The sequence below is a fragment of the Podarcis vaucheri genome (assembly GCF_965113315.1).
Source record: "Podarcis vaucheri genome assembly, chromosome: 10".
Lineage (NCBI taxonomy): Eukaryota > Metazoa > Chordata > Lepidosauria > Squamata > Lacertidae > Podarcis > Podarcis vaucheri.
Window position 1 is genome coordinate 76,695,480 of NC_138748.1, and position 13,820 is coordinate 76,709,299.

Consider the following 13,820-nt stretch of genomic DNA (forward strand, 5'->3'; position numbering starts at 1 on the left):
AGAGGCACAGGGCTGCTTGGCAGTGGGTCCCAGCCAACAGAATGGCTGGGGCAGGTTCCACGGGGGGTGGGGGTGGGGGTGGGGGATGCACTGGGACACCTGATTTTAGTGATCACGGGCAGGAGGAGGAGTTACGCTAAGACCAGCCCATGTCATTACCAAGGAGGCAGGTTTAGTTGTTGTTAGAAGACGATTCCTGCCTCCGGGTCTGGTCCTGACTGGAAGGACACTGGAATCAACAAGGGATACCCACATGACCTGAAGGTGCTGCTGTGCAATGCCAGGTCAATGATTCACAAGACCACTGCCATCCATTATTTTATTGTGGATGGAGGACTTGACCTGGCATGTGTAACAGAGACTTGGTTGGATGAAGCAGATGGGCCTGTCCTTGCCGCTGCTTGCCCACCAGATTTCTCTTATGCACAGCAACCCAGGTCATATTTGCAGTGACTTTTAGGAAGTCATTAGCTTGTACCAGGCACCCTGTTGGGAAGACCCAGTTTTCTGAGTACATGTTCTGAAAGCTGGGCAATAGGGGCAGTTCAGGATTCCTTTTGGTGTACCACCCCCCCCCCCCGCTTCACCAAGGATTCCCTGCCCGAGCTGCTTCAGGTCTTGGCGGATGTTCTCCTGGGGACACCTAGTTTGATTGTCCAAGGCGATTTTAACATCCATGCCAACACAAACTTACAAGGGGCCGCTTGGGACTTCGTGGAAAACATGGCCTCCATGGGGCTGTCCCTGAATAAGTTTGGCCCAACTCATAGCTGCAGACAAGCCTTAGAACTGATGTTTTCCTCTATGAATGTGGGTGATCTGACACTAAGTAAAAGCAAAACAAAAGAAGTGCCATGGTCAGTTCACTTCCTGGTGCAACTGGACTTCTCTGTGACCCTTCCCCTCTGCAGGCAGGTGGGACCGATTCGGATGGTCCGCCCCCGCCACTTAATGGATCCAATTGGCTTCCAGAGAGTGGTAGGGAATGCATTATCCCATGTTGATGGCCTTTCAGCTGATTCTCTGGTGGCCTGCTGGAATGTGGGGTTAACCAGGGCTATCGACTCTGGCTCCGAAGTGCCCTTTCTGATTGCATGGAGCCCGGGCAGTCCTGTAGTTTTCCCCAGAGCTGAGGGCAATGAAACAATCGCTGAAACGGCTATAGCAATGGTGGCGGAAAACTCATTCTGAATCAGGCCGGATACGGGTTAAAGCTCAACACTGAGCCCACCAAGTGGTGAAAGAGACGGCAAAGAGGACTTTCTTAACTGCCTCTATTGCAGATGCAGAAAATTGCAGCAGGAGACTCTTACAGGTGGATCATAATTTAATAGAACCACCTTCGCCATCGCGGCCTGGTAAGGACCCCAAGATCTCCTGCTGTGATTTTGCAAAGTTTTTTGCAGATAAAGTTGCTCAAATTTGGAAAGAGGGAGATGCCACTGTGGGAGCAGGGCCAGGGTGGGAGAGTGCTAGAGTCCTGTCTAGTCAAGTTGCATGGGATCAGTTCCAATCTGTTACCTCCAAGGATGTGGACAGGCTGCTTGGATGAGTGAACCACCTGTCTCCTTGATCCTTGCCCATCCTGGCTCATAAAAGTGATCCGGGAAGGGCTGGGCGAGGGGCTCTCTTTGGCGTGGTGAATGCTTCCCTCTGTGAGGGAGTCTTCCAAGACCCACTGAAAGAGGCGGTCATTAAACTGCTTCTTTAAAAAAAAAAATTAGACCCGGCCAGTATGGCCAAGCACACCCAGGGCAAAGGGTATCTCTGATGTTCCCATATATATTCATGGAAATATCATGCCAAAATGAATTTCACCAAGGGAAATTGCCCTGCCAAAATCTGCAGATCAGGCAAAATTACATGCAAACATGTTATCAGGAGAAATCCACGCAGAAATGCTAAGTTCTCTTGTTGTTTAAGGAAACTGAAATGGGACTGTGGAAGACTCAGCTGCAGATTGGAAGAGGAGACACTCTGAGAAACCAAAATTAACCAAACTGGCCAATGCTATGGTTTTTGCTTCTGTTTTCAGTTTGTTCTTTATTTTAGTGGTTGGTTGGATCGATGTTGCTTATAGCCTTTGAACAAATATTTTGTGGACAGAAAAAAGCAGGGCATTCATTTTAAAAATAGTAATGAATATATTCCCAGTGGCAGGTGGGGGAGATGGTCCCCAGGTGTTTTGGTTAAAAGCAAGCTTATTTAGGGGCACTTTTGAGCATGCTCATCCCAACACCTTAAATTGAACCCTGTAGTTCACTGGCAGCCAGTGCAATACTTTCAGGACCAGCGTCACAAAGTCCCACTGGCTTGTCCAAGATGTAGTGATGTTGACAAAATTGGATGATTTTAAGAGAGGATTAGACCAATTCTTGGAGGGGAGGGTGAGCCCAGCCCAAAAGCCTTCCCCGATGGTCTCCACCAGTTTCCACCCAAGAAGAGGAAGCAGGGAAATGTCAACTATGGTAGAAATTGAGAACGGCTTTTTTTGAAGTCACTCTCCTGGGAGCCACTGGCAACCTTGGAGAGAGAAGCCCCCTTGCCCAGGAAACTGGCCCACTCTCTTCCCCACCACAAAGCTGAATTTACTGAAATGTGTTATTAAAGATTTTTAAGCAACAGCTTCTTTGGATCAGATTCCATACTTTAGGATTGGGATGGCAATCAGATCCTAAGAGCCTGGCTGCTGGATCAGGCCAAAGGGGACTCATCTAGTCCATCAACCTGGTCTCACAGTGGCCAACCAGATGTCCCATTTGGGACGCTCTCAAGGGGGACCGAGGGGCAAGAGAATTCCCTACCCATCCCTTTGGAATTCCCAGCAACTTGTATTCAGAGGCAGGTTTAAAATGAATAAAGCTGAGAGCTGTGGGGCTCAGAGAAGAAGCATCTGAGAAGAAGGCCATACCTGGAGCCACCAGCATCAGGAGGAGGAAGGCGACAGAGAAGAGGCAGAAGATCTTCATGGCTGGAGGTTGGTGGGAATCCTGGAGATGCCAGAAGCCAAGTGGAAGAGCAGTTGTCTGGGGAAAGAGAGGTTCCTCTACTTATGGGTGGATGGAGGACTGTTGAAACCTTGTGGGAAGCCAAATGTCTTTTACAGGATAGATGTCACAAACCCTGCGGGGCAGAAGAACATGAGAAGAGCCGTCCAGATTTGAGTAATTCTCTTGTGCAAAACCACATATGGAAGAATGACCACAAACCAGGCTAGTGTCACTGACTGACAAAGAGAAGCAGAGAGAGTTGTTTCTGAAACTATGGCATTGGGGAATTAATTTCCCAGCAATGCATTGACTTTACCATGAAGTTAATAGAGGAAAAGCACACTCTTGGAGGAGAGGGCTATCAGGGCTCCTGGCCCCCAGGACTCTGTCTCCCCTCCACTGCTGGAGTCTGTAGGTCTCTGAACTTCAGTTGCTCAGAATCACAAGAGAGGGTGTGGCTGTTTCTCACATGTGTGTTTCTGGTAAACTTCTAGTTACCATTCCCAACAATGGTTGACTCTTGTAGGCTGCTGGTCTGATCCAGCAGGGATCTCCTTATGCCCTTTGCAGAGTTAAGGTTTCTTCAGATAATGCATTTTAAAAAGATCCTTCACAGCACATAGTTAAAGAATGGAGTTTGCTCCTACAAGAGATAGTGCCACAAAATTAGAGGGTTTTGAAAGGCTCTTTCTTGTGGGTTATCAGTGGCACTGGTACCTCACTCTGTGTGTTTGGGTACCCGTTATGTGACCTGAGAACTGCCTTGGAAAATTCAAAGAAGAGTGAATTTGGAAGGATGATTCTGTTCTGGTTCACATAATATTGTGGAAAGTGCAAATTAGCTGGGCAGACCTTTAAATGTCAGCTGAATTTAATGTCTCCCATTTCCCTGGCAAAAACACAAAGAGGAACCACTGGCAAGCAATCCATTGAAGAATGACAGTGTGATTTCTTAGCATCCTTTCCTTTTCCATATTTGGAGGACAAATAGCAGGGAAAAGGAAAGACGTATCTTATTTGACACCTCAAAAAAGGTTATTTATGTATGCCACTATGGCAGCCCTAAAATGGAAAACGAGCGAGGTCCCAACCAAAGAAGAATGGTAACTTAAACTGATGGAATATGTGGCAGCTTGAGGATCTAACTTATAGTATAAAAGAACAAGAAGAATATTTGTTTAAAGAAGATTGGAAAACATTTTTTTAATATATGGGGGAAATTGTGTGTACTTGAAAATGTTGGCAGCATTAAGATAAATTCAACTGTGTAAATAAATTTTGATGGAAATAATAATGGAATAGTGAATGGTTTAGTTTAGATAAAATATGCAGGGATTTATGCTATGCAAAATGAACCATGGAAAGAGAAGACGGGAAGTCATTGATATTTTAAGATTGTCTAAATGAATATTCTAAATTGCAAAAGAGAAAATTTTATAGAAATTATATTATATTAAATTAATGAAAGGCATATCTTCTCAGAGATTCTTACACTTTGCTTCAACTTTGCATTTCAGAGTTTGATGAGGGCCAAAAAACCAATGGGCTTACAGTATTTGTAAATAAATTCATATCCATAGGTCATTCTTCTACTTCCCATTTTTGGTTTATTTTGGATGCTGAAGGTTCTTTGCTTTTGCCCCCACAGCAGTGTCAAAGCAATGATTCTTCAACATCAACTTTGTTGGCCTGGTCATGTGGTTTAGATGCCTGATTAGCGTCTTCCAAAGCAACTACTCCATTCCCAACTTCAGAATGGAAAGCGTAATGCTGGTGGACAACAAAAGAAATGTCCACTGTGAAAGAGAGCGAGAATGCAAGTCTTGAAGTCCTTGTTGGGATGGAGACCAAAGGGGGATGATGGGAGAGCTGGACACAGGTCACATCACAGCCTTCACCAGCCTGGTGCAGGACCATGTGAGGCTGAGGCTGATGGGAGTTTTTATATTTCTATGCCCCTTGCTTGTGAAAACAGCCTCTTATTGGTTTACAAAAGAGAGTGTGAGCTTGTGGGAGAGAGCAAGGAGTGCTGGACTAGACAGGCTTTTGGGCTGGTCCGTTTCAGGGCTTTTCTCATGCTAGGTCCTTCAGATCCACACCTCACAACATCATTTCTGCCTGGGCTTTCTCTCCACCATCTGCAACTCAATGGCTTGTCTCCAAATTCACAAATTGACCCCTGATTCCTCTCCTCTCTTTGGACAATGGTGGATGTTGATCTTCAAATTTCAGTGGTGCCTAGTGCAAGGACAAAACTCAGCACCCCTACCCCACACCTCATGTGGGAAAACACTGCCTTAAACCCATCTCTGCCCCAGGAACCGCCACATCTGTTCTGGAGAGTCATTCCAATCTTTAGAGCAGATTTTGAGGTTGCCTGGGGGAGTCTTCAGTGGAGAGGAGGGAAATGTCTTATACCAAGCAGAAATCTCTTGCCTGAACAGGACAGCAGCCTTGGAAACAACCCAGTCATTCCAGCACCAAACTCTTCCATGCCATCCATCATCCTCTATATCCGTTTTTCCAAAGGAAGGGCAGATATAATCCTCTCTTTCCCCCGAATGCTCTTTGATCACCAACCTGCTGCTTTCTGAACTGGTCTGAATGTGTGTGTTGTGCTGTTTGTATTTTACTTGTAGTGCTGAATCAACACTTTGTTTTGATATTGTTGGCAATGGCAAGCATTGGCATAAAATTGTGTGCATTGTTGTGTGTCTGTGGGAGAGAGAGGGGGGCTCAGAAGAGGGGCACTCCAAAGTGAGGATCTCGCTCTCGTATTATTCTGGGGGAGGATTATTAGTGCCGGTTGTGAGCTGCTGGTCTGTGCTGTGTCCTGTCCTGTGAAATTTACAGGGCATTTGCTCATATTTTGCAATCTACACAGACATAGGATGTCTTCAGCATCCTTTCCTAAGAGACTGAAGTGCACAATGCAGCAGGCAAGGTGGGAAGCCTGTGGTCACACCGCTAAGTTCTGTTTCCTCACCACGTCTGGCTCACAGTCAGACAAATATTGCTCCATGAGCATCGAATGTCCACAGGCAGCAAAGGTGTGTGAAGTAACAGGCAGCTGCTTCCAAGCAACAGAGTGGAATTGGGTATTGGCCCAGATCAGAAGGAGGTGGGGGAGCAGTTGGTGAGAGTGGGGGATAGCAATGCCAGGTCAAAATGGAGCATTTATCATAGAATCCTAGAATTGTAGAGTTGGAAGGGACCCTGAGGGTCTTCTAGTCCAAGCTAAAGAATCCCTGACAGGTGGCCATCCAATCTCTGGTTAAAAACCTCCACTGAAGGTGGAGGGTCCATTCCCCCAAGGGGGTCCATTCCACTGTCAAACAACGCTTACCCTCAGAACGATCTTCCTAGTGTTCAGTCAAAATCTCCATTCATGGAATTAGAATTCATTGGTTTGGGCCCTACCTTCCAGAGCAGGACAAAGCAAGCCTGCTCTATCTTTCATGAGACAGCCCTTGAGATATTTGAAGATGGCTCTCATATCTCCTTCTTTCCGAGCTAAGCCTGACCTACTACTTTCCTCCATTCCACCATTCCTCATCATTCCTCAGTAAAGCTCTGCTGGATGAAATACAATTGCCTCTGGTCTATTTTTGGGGGAATCCTGCAGTGTGTTTCAGTTTTTACTCTGCTAGCTATACATTGGAATCTACTCTGGATCAATATCGATCAGACAGAATTAAGCCACAGCTTTATTGATTACAGGAAGCAGTAGGTTTGGCTATGGCATTGGGCACCTGCTACCTGATAAGAACCTTTCAGAAGATAAGCTTTATTTTACTAGCCCAAGGCCATGACAGAACCATACAGACACCATCAAAGAAAGAAATATCAGTCTATCTATAACTCTCTCATTCTCTCTCTCTCTCTCTCTCTCTCTCTCTCTCTCAACCTCTGCCATTAGAATCATAAAATGCAAGACTTCCAGTCAGATGTTGACAGCGCCAGCAGCCCCAACTGACTTTCCGATTTTATAGTTAAGTTTTATTGTTTTATGGACTGGTTTTAGTCTTTTATTGTTTTCTTGCTTAATTTTACTGTTTTACCGCTCTGCCGCTGGGTTTGCCTGTTGTTTTGCAGATGTTATTGCCTTCACTGCAACTCAATAGTTTATGACTTAAGGTCTCACTGCCAAGTTATTTGCTGACACCTGCAAAACTATTGCAAGACTATTGTGCCTCTACTACTTATTGACTGCTTGCCTAATTTAACAACAGCAAAGACACCAATTTTGGCTTAGCAGCTAGACAGGACTCCATAGAATCTGGAATTTTGCTGCCCTATATAAGAACAGTGTTTGTTCCCTAATATGATCAAAAGGAGGAAAAGGATTGCTTCATCACAGAGCTTCAGTAATCTGCCCAATTCCAAAAAAAGCAGATTAGATGACTTCATTGTGGGACACCTTCCCTCTGATCTGGGTTACCTATATCCAATAGGTTTATACTAAGTGCTCAAGGGACCGTGGGTGGCGCTGTGGGTTAAACCACAGAGCCCAGGACTTGCTGATTGGAAGGTTGGCAGTTCGAATCCCCGCAATGACGGGGTGAGCTCCCGTTGCTCGGTCCCTGCTCCTGCCAACCTAGCAGTTCGAAAGCACATCAAAGTGCAAGTAGATAAATAGGTGCCGCTCCAGCAGGAAGGTAAACGGTGTTTCTGTGCACTGCTCTGGTTCGCCATGACCCAGAAGCTGTACGCCGGCTCCCTCGGCCAGTAAAGTGAGATGAGCGTGCAACCCCAGAGTCGGCCACGACTGGACCTAATGACCAGGGGTCCCTTTACCTTTACCTAAGTGCTCAAGAGATCCAGCACTTAGCCAACACCCATGATGTACAGAGTTTCTTTAAAGCCACAAAGACCATCTATGGGCCAATAAATCATGGCATATGCCCCCTACACTCAGCAGATAGTACCACACTTCTAAAAGATAAAGAAGCTACTGCACTGCTCTGGAAAGAACACTACCAACATCTCCTTAACTGCATCTCCCCCATAGCTGCTGAGGTCCTCTCACAAATTCCATACAAAAAAATAGAGACGAGCTTGCAGTATCTCCAAATCTAGGAGAGTTGTGTACAGCTATTAACCAAATGAAAAACAACAAAGTCAGTGGACCTGATGGGATACCTGCTGAAATCTTCAAAGTGGGTGGAATCGATCTTGCACAACAACTTCACATGCTCATCGAAAAAATCTGGGAAAGAGAAGCGATCCCAGCAGATTTTAGGGATGCCAAAATTATCAATCTTGGGAAACACTGGCCTGTGAGCGCTCCAATTGGAGAACAGCCTTCACCAAAGGTGTCATGGGCTTTGAAGATGCTTGAACTCAGGACGCAAGGGAGACCTGTGCCAAGAGGAAGGCACACTTGGCAAATCCACACTGTGATCAACTCCCACCTGGAAACCTATGTCCCCACTGTGGAAGGACATGTGGATCCAGAATTGGCCTCCACAATCACTTATGGACTCATTGTTAAAACCATGTTTATGGAAGACAATCTTACTCGGCTACGAGGGATCGTCAAAGAAGAAGACTCTTGGCAGAGTAGTGGGCAACTCAAGAGGTGAGGGCAACTCCACAAGAGAACATTGAAGCCATTATGTTACCATGAAGCCTTGTTGATTCACCTCCCGTGGACAAGCCAATACAGTGGTACCTCGGGTTAAGTACTTAATTCTTTCCGGAGGTCCGTACTTAACCTGAAACTCTTCTTAACCTGAAGACCACTTTAGCTAATGGGGCCTCGTGCTGCTGCCACGCCTCTGGAGCACGATTTCTGTTCTCATCCTGAAGCAAAGTTCTTAACCTGAAGCACTATTTCTGGGTTAGCGGAGTCTGTAACCTGAAGCGTATGTAACCTGAAGCGTATGTAACCTGAGGTACCACTGTACCTTTTGAACATGAAGCAGATCTACTGTCTGAGTTGTGCCTATTAAGTGTGCTAACACTACAATCTATCAGCACTAAACAGGAGACGGTACTGAATTTATCATCCAAACTAGTGTCATGGCCTCAAGGAGAGACATGGATTCCTGATAGGAACCTGGTGGGGTTGAACTTATGCTGGGGAGCCACCCCCCAACATGGATTGGCTGCCCCAACCCTGCAGAGGCTGCCATTGGGAGGGGTGTTTTGGTTCATTGGCCCCCCAGTGGACTCTCGGACAGAGTCACCCCTCCTGGACCCCTCTCACAGGACCCCTGTGATTAAGTATCCAGACCAATGCCTTATTTGCCAAAGCTGTGAAAGCTGATGTGAGGTAGGCAAAAACCTGCAAGCTGGTCAATTTGCTTGCAGGAGAAAATTCCCTTGGCCCTGGATATGGCGACTGAATAAACCACAGCAAGGCTCATAAGCAACGTGCCCACTCCCCCCCCCATGGACGGGCCCTTAAAGACTAGGTGGGTGGGTGGAAAAATCCCACGACGATCCTCACACCTGGCCGCCCTCTTAATTAGGGTAGGGGCAGGCTGCTTGCAGCCCCCAAGCCCCTGCCTCCGATTGGCTAAGTGGGCACTGCCCACTGTTCCCTGGGGGCCTGATGTGGCTGGAGGTGGACAGCGCCAGCCAGTTATCTTTGTAACACACATGGGAAACAGAAAGTGTAGATTAAAGGAGACCCCAGCTGGATATCTGAGAATCTGGAGATTTGGAAGATCTAAGTCAATCATTCCAAATCAATTAGAGAAATAAAAATAGATCTATCAAACTGGGAAAGTTTAAATTTCTCAGGGGCAGGAAGAAGCTCTTTTATAAAACATAAAGATATTCTGTTTTTAATGCTATTATATTAAGCAGGAGTGTCAGGTGGTGATGTGGTTGCTCACGAGTAACCAGGCAGGACTCCAAACTGTCTTTTGCAGGTTTTTATTTGTGCAGCTATTTACAGTGCAGAACCCCAAAGTTCATGTCCGTCTTAGTCTATTGCAGATTCCGGGAGTGGCCCCTTTTGGTTTCTCCCCCAGCATAAATACTTAGACACCCCCAAATCTCTGCCTCCCCTCCTTACACTTCACCCCTCTGCTCAAAGTGGGCGAGGGAAAGGGAGTGTCTGTTTCCTGGCTGGCCAGGCTAGGTGAGGCGCTTGGGCTCTCAGTTGGCTTCTCCCTTCGCCCTCTGCTGCACTGGAGGTGTGGCTCCCCCCCCCACCGTCAGACAAGGAGCTGCTTCTGCTCCTCAGAAGCGTTGGAGGCTCTCTGTATCCCCCTGACTCCCTCCCCTGTCCCAATGGCACTCCCCTGACAATGAGTGACAAATGAATGAAAAATAGGAATAACTAAGTTTTTTATGGGCATGCAGGAAACTCAGAATTACATCAAAAACATTCTGTCAACAAATATCAGGTGGTTTGATATTTCCTAACATATAATGCTATTACAACACAGCCAGGCTCAGAATATAAAAAAAGGTTTGCAAAATTTGCTGTCAACAAAAATAAAACAAAATGGTTCACCTGCTGAAATAAAAAAATCCCTGTGGCATAAAAATAGGAGAGAACATACAGTTTTTTTAATGAAACTCTGTCACTCCAAACATTTATATGATTTGGAAAAGGTTTCAAATTAAGTCAAGTCCAGAGCTGTCACCGCTTGCTGCAGTTTCCTTCAATTCTGGATGTAGATGGGGGAGGGGACACTTCTATGGGGACAATGGATCTCTGGGAGGGAAACTGGTTAACAGAACTGAGAGCTATAATGGAACAGGGCTGGTTAAATGTCATTAACAAAAAAAATGGGTGAAGGACAACATTTTCCCTCGACTATCTTCAGATCAGACCTATGCTAATAAAAGTAATTGAAAGCTATGGCCTTATCATCATGTTTTGATACTTATTCTTATATTTTCCTTCCAGCCAGTTTCCAAAAGGCACCCTTCACATCCTTGTTTCTCAGGCTGTAGATCAAAGGGTTGAGCATAGGTGTCAAAGCTCCATATGCTACAGCTATGAGCTTGTCCTTTTCAGAAACCGATTTCTCTTGTGGCATCAAGTACATGATCATGATTGTGCTATAGAAGACACTGACGACAACAAGGTGAGAGCTGCAGGTGGAAAAGGCTTTCTTGCGACCCTGTGCTGAACGGATGCGCACTACAGCCAGGCCAATGCGCCCATATGTCACAACTATGAAACCAAAGGGTGGTATTAGGAGAAAAAGGCTGGAAATTTGTATAAATAACTCAATGATACGTGTATCTGAGCAAGCCAATTTGAGGAATGACTGTAACTCACATGCAAAGTGGTTGATGATGTGTCGGCCACAGAAGTCAGTAGGCTGCAACAGGGCTGTGACTACGGTGTAGAAGAAGCAAATTGTTACAGAGACAGCCACCAGGGCTATGCAAACTCTCCAGCTCATGATCTGCATGTAGTATAAGGGTTGGCATATAGCCACCAAGCGGTCATATGCCATGATGGCCAGGATGATGCATTCTGTTGCGACAGCTAACAAACCAATGTACATCTGCAGCAGGCATCCGGAGAAGGAAATTGTGGGCATGTAAATGAAGCAGTTGACCAAGATATTTGGAAGTACATTGTTAGTAACGATAAGGTCAAGTGATGAGAGGACACAAAGAAAGAAATACATGGGAGTATGAAGGTCAGGATCCTTTATACTCAGCAGAATAATAAGTCCATTCCCAAGCACACTAACGAGGTAGGCAATCAAGAGGAACCAAAAGAATACAGCCTGAGCTCTGGGGTATTCGGATAATCCAATCAGGATGAACTCAGTCGGCACAGTCTCATTTTCAGCAGCCATAACATTTTCCTGCAGGGTGAAAAGAATGAAGTAATTAGAAATATGTCACAGCGGGAGGTATGCAGTTTTGGTCATCCCTAAAAAACTGCTCTATCCAAGACAGAAGACCTAGCCAAGACAAATGTATGGACCATGGGTGCCTATTTTGCTTTGCTTTGAGTTTTGAAGATATCTGCTGTGTGTTGTTCAAAACCCACATTAATGCACACCTAAGAAATGAAAAAGGTTATCTGGAACACCCAGATAGCCATTCCTTCTTCAGTAGATACCCTGTCAAAAAAGGAAAAGAAAAGAATTCTTGTGGAAGTCATAAACTCATCGACTTTTTTTATGTATGCCACAACAGCAGCAAGAATACTCATCGGAAAGTACTGGAAGACACAAGAATTACCCACCCGAGAAGAATGGCAGACGAAAGTGATGGACTATATGGAAGTGGCTGAGATGACCGGCAGAATCCGGGACCAAGGAGAAGAGTCGGTGGAAGAGGATTGGAAAAAAATTAAAGTGTATCTTCAAAAATATTGTAAAATTAAGGACTGTTAGAAAGGTGTTGGAAAAAGAAAATTAGGTAGTTTTGGTAGATACGAGATAAAGGATTAAGTAAAAATGAGTTGATGAATGTGATGAAAGAGTTGATGTTAAATTATATTATTTTAAATTAAATTATTTAAATGAAAATAAGGTTGGAAGGATTTGCTGAAAAAACGATTTGAATTAGAATACAAAATTGGGAGGTGTGAGGAGGTCAAGGAAATAAGTAAAGGAAGAAAGCTATGTAAAGGTTTAATCTGTTCTTTTTTCCTTTTTATAAAATCTTTTTTTTATTGAATATATTTTTATATATTTTTCTTCTTCTCTTTTTCTGTTATTGTTGTATTATTTTTTATACTATGTATTTTTTTCTTTTTGAAACCTTAAACTTTGAATAAATATTATTAAAAAAAGAAAAGAAAAAAATGGAACACCCAGATAGCCATTCCTTCTTCAGTAGATACCCTGTCCAAAAAAAAAGAATTCTTGTGGAAGTCATAAACTCATCGACAAATATCTGAGCATGTGTTTAAAGGACAAAAAACCCAAACAAACCACCCACTGTGGAAATGCTTTGCCTCCACTGTCAGTCAGAAGTTGTAAACTTACAGTCTTACGTATAAGTGGCTCATTTCCCAAAATAAAATTTTAACACAAATTTCTCCCAACCTTTCAGTTCTCTTTAGTCAGGTAATCAAGAAAATAAAGAAAGAAGAATTGAGATAGGATTGCCATCTTAATTGTAGGTAGTCACACAAACCAGCTTGGATAGCTATGTCTCTGATTCTTCATCAGGCCAAGTGTTGGAAAAACAGTATGAATACTACTGAGAAGTCAAAGCATGCTCATCCCCTTTTCACAAAAATGCTTACCTGCTGGTACTTCTCCTAATGTTGATCTGAGAGGTTTATAATAATATGCTCTCCGCAAGACATCACAGACCCAGAACACAAAGAAGTTGTGGCGGGAAAGTTGGTGTTAAGAGAGTGATGTTTGTTTTTAAGGTCAGTGAAATGAATTGAAATCTAGTTCACTTCCATGTAAACGGAAGAGTCCTGCTTAGTCCTTGAGATAAAGAAGGTAAGTATTTTGCTCTCATTTTCTTTCCTTTTTTCGTAAGCTGCATTTGTATTATAGGTCCTTCTGGAGTAAGTAAGGTAAGCCCAGAGGTGAATCCCACAAGTAATGGTATGTAATTGAACCCAGGGGGAACATACTGCACATGAACATTTTGGACTTTATTATTTCATAATCTAAATAAGACTATATTGTGAACAGTGTAGGAAGGAGGGAAATTATATGGTAAGCACCACCAACATATTAGCAACATAAATTTACTTTTCTTCTGTCTCACTATTCTTTCTTCCAATCTTTCATTTGATGGAATGTATTCCCCTCACAATGGGATGCAGGTGGCGCTGTGGTCTAAACTACAGAGCCTAGGGCTTGCCAATCAGAAGGTCAGCGGTTCAAATCCCCGCGACGGGATGAGCTCTCGTTGTTCGGTCCCAGCTTC

The 13,820-nt window shown here is 44.5% G+C and overlaps 1 protein-coding gene across 1 annotated transcript; it reads right to left on the bottom strand.

Moving 5' to 3' along the window:
* Positions 1 to 10,843: 10,843 nt before the first annotated feature.
* Positions 10,844 to 13,186, bottom strand: LOC309541819 (olfactory receptor 13H1-like; the record flags this gene model as incomplete). Its single annotated transcript, XM_082239964.1, has 2 exons — positions 13,177 to 13,186; positions 10,844 to 11,779 (listed from the first exon to the last, which is right to left on the bottom strand). The coding sequence occupies exon 2, from the start codon at positions 11,768 to 11,770 to the stop codon at positions 10,844 to 10,846; it is 927 nt and encodes a 308-aa protein (XP_082096090.1). The 5' UTR covers positions 11,771 to 11,779; positions 13,177 to 13,186.
* Positions 13,187 to 13,820: the final 634 nt, after the last annotated feature.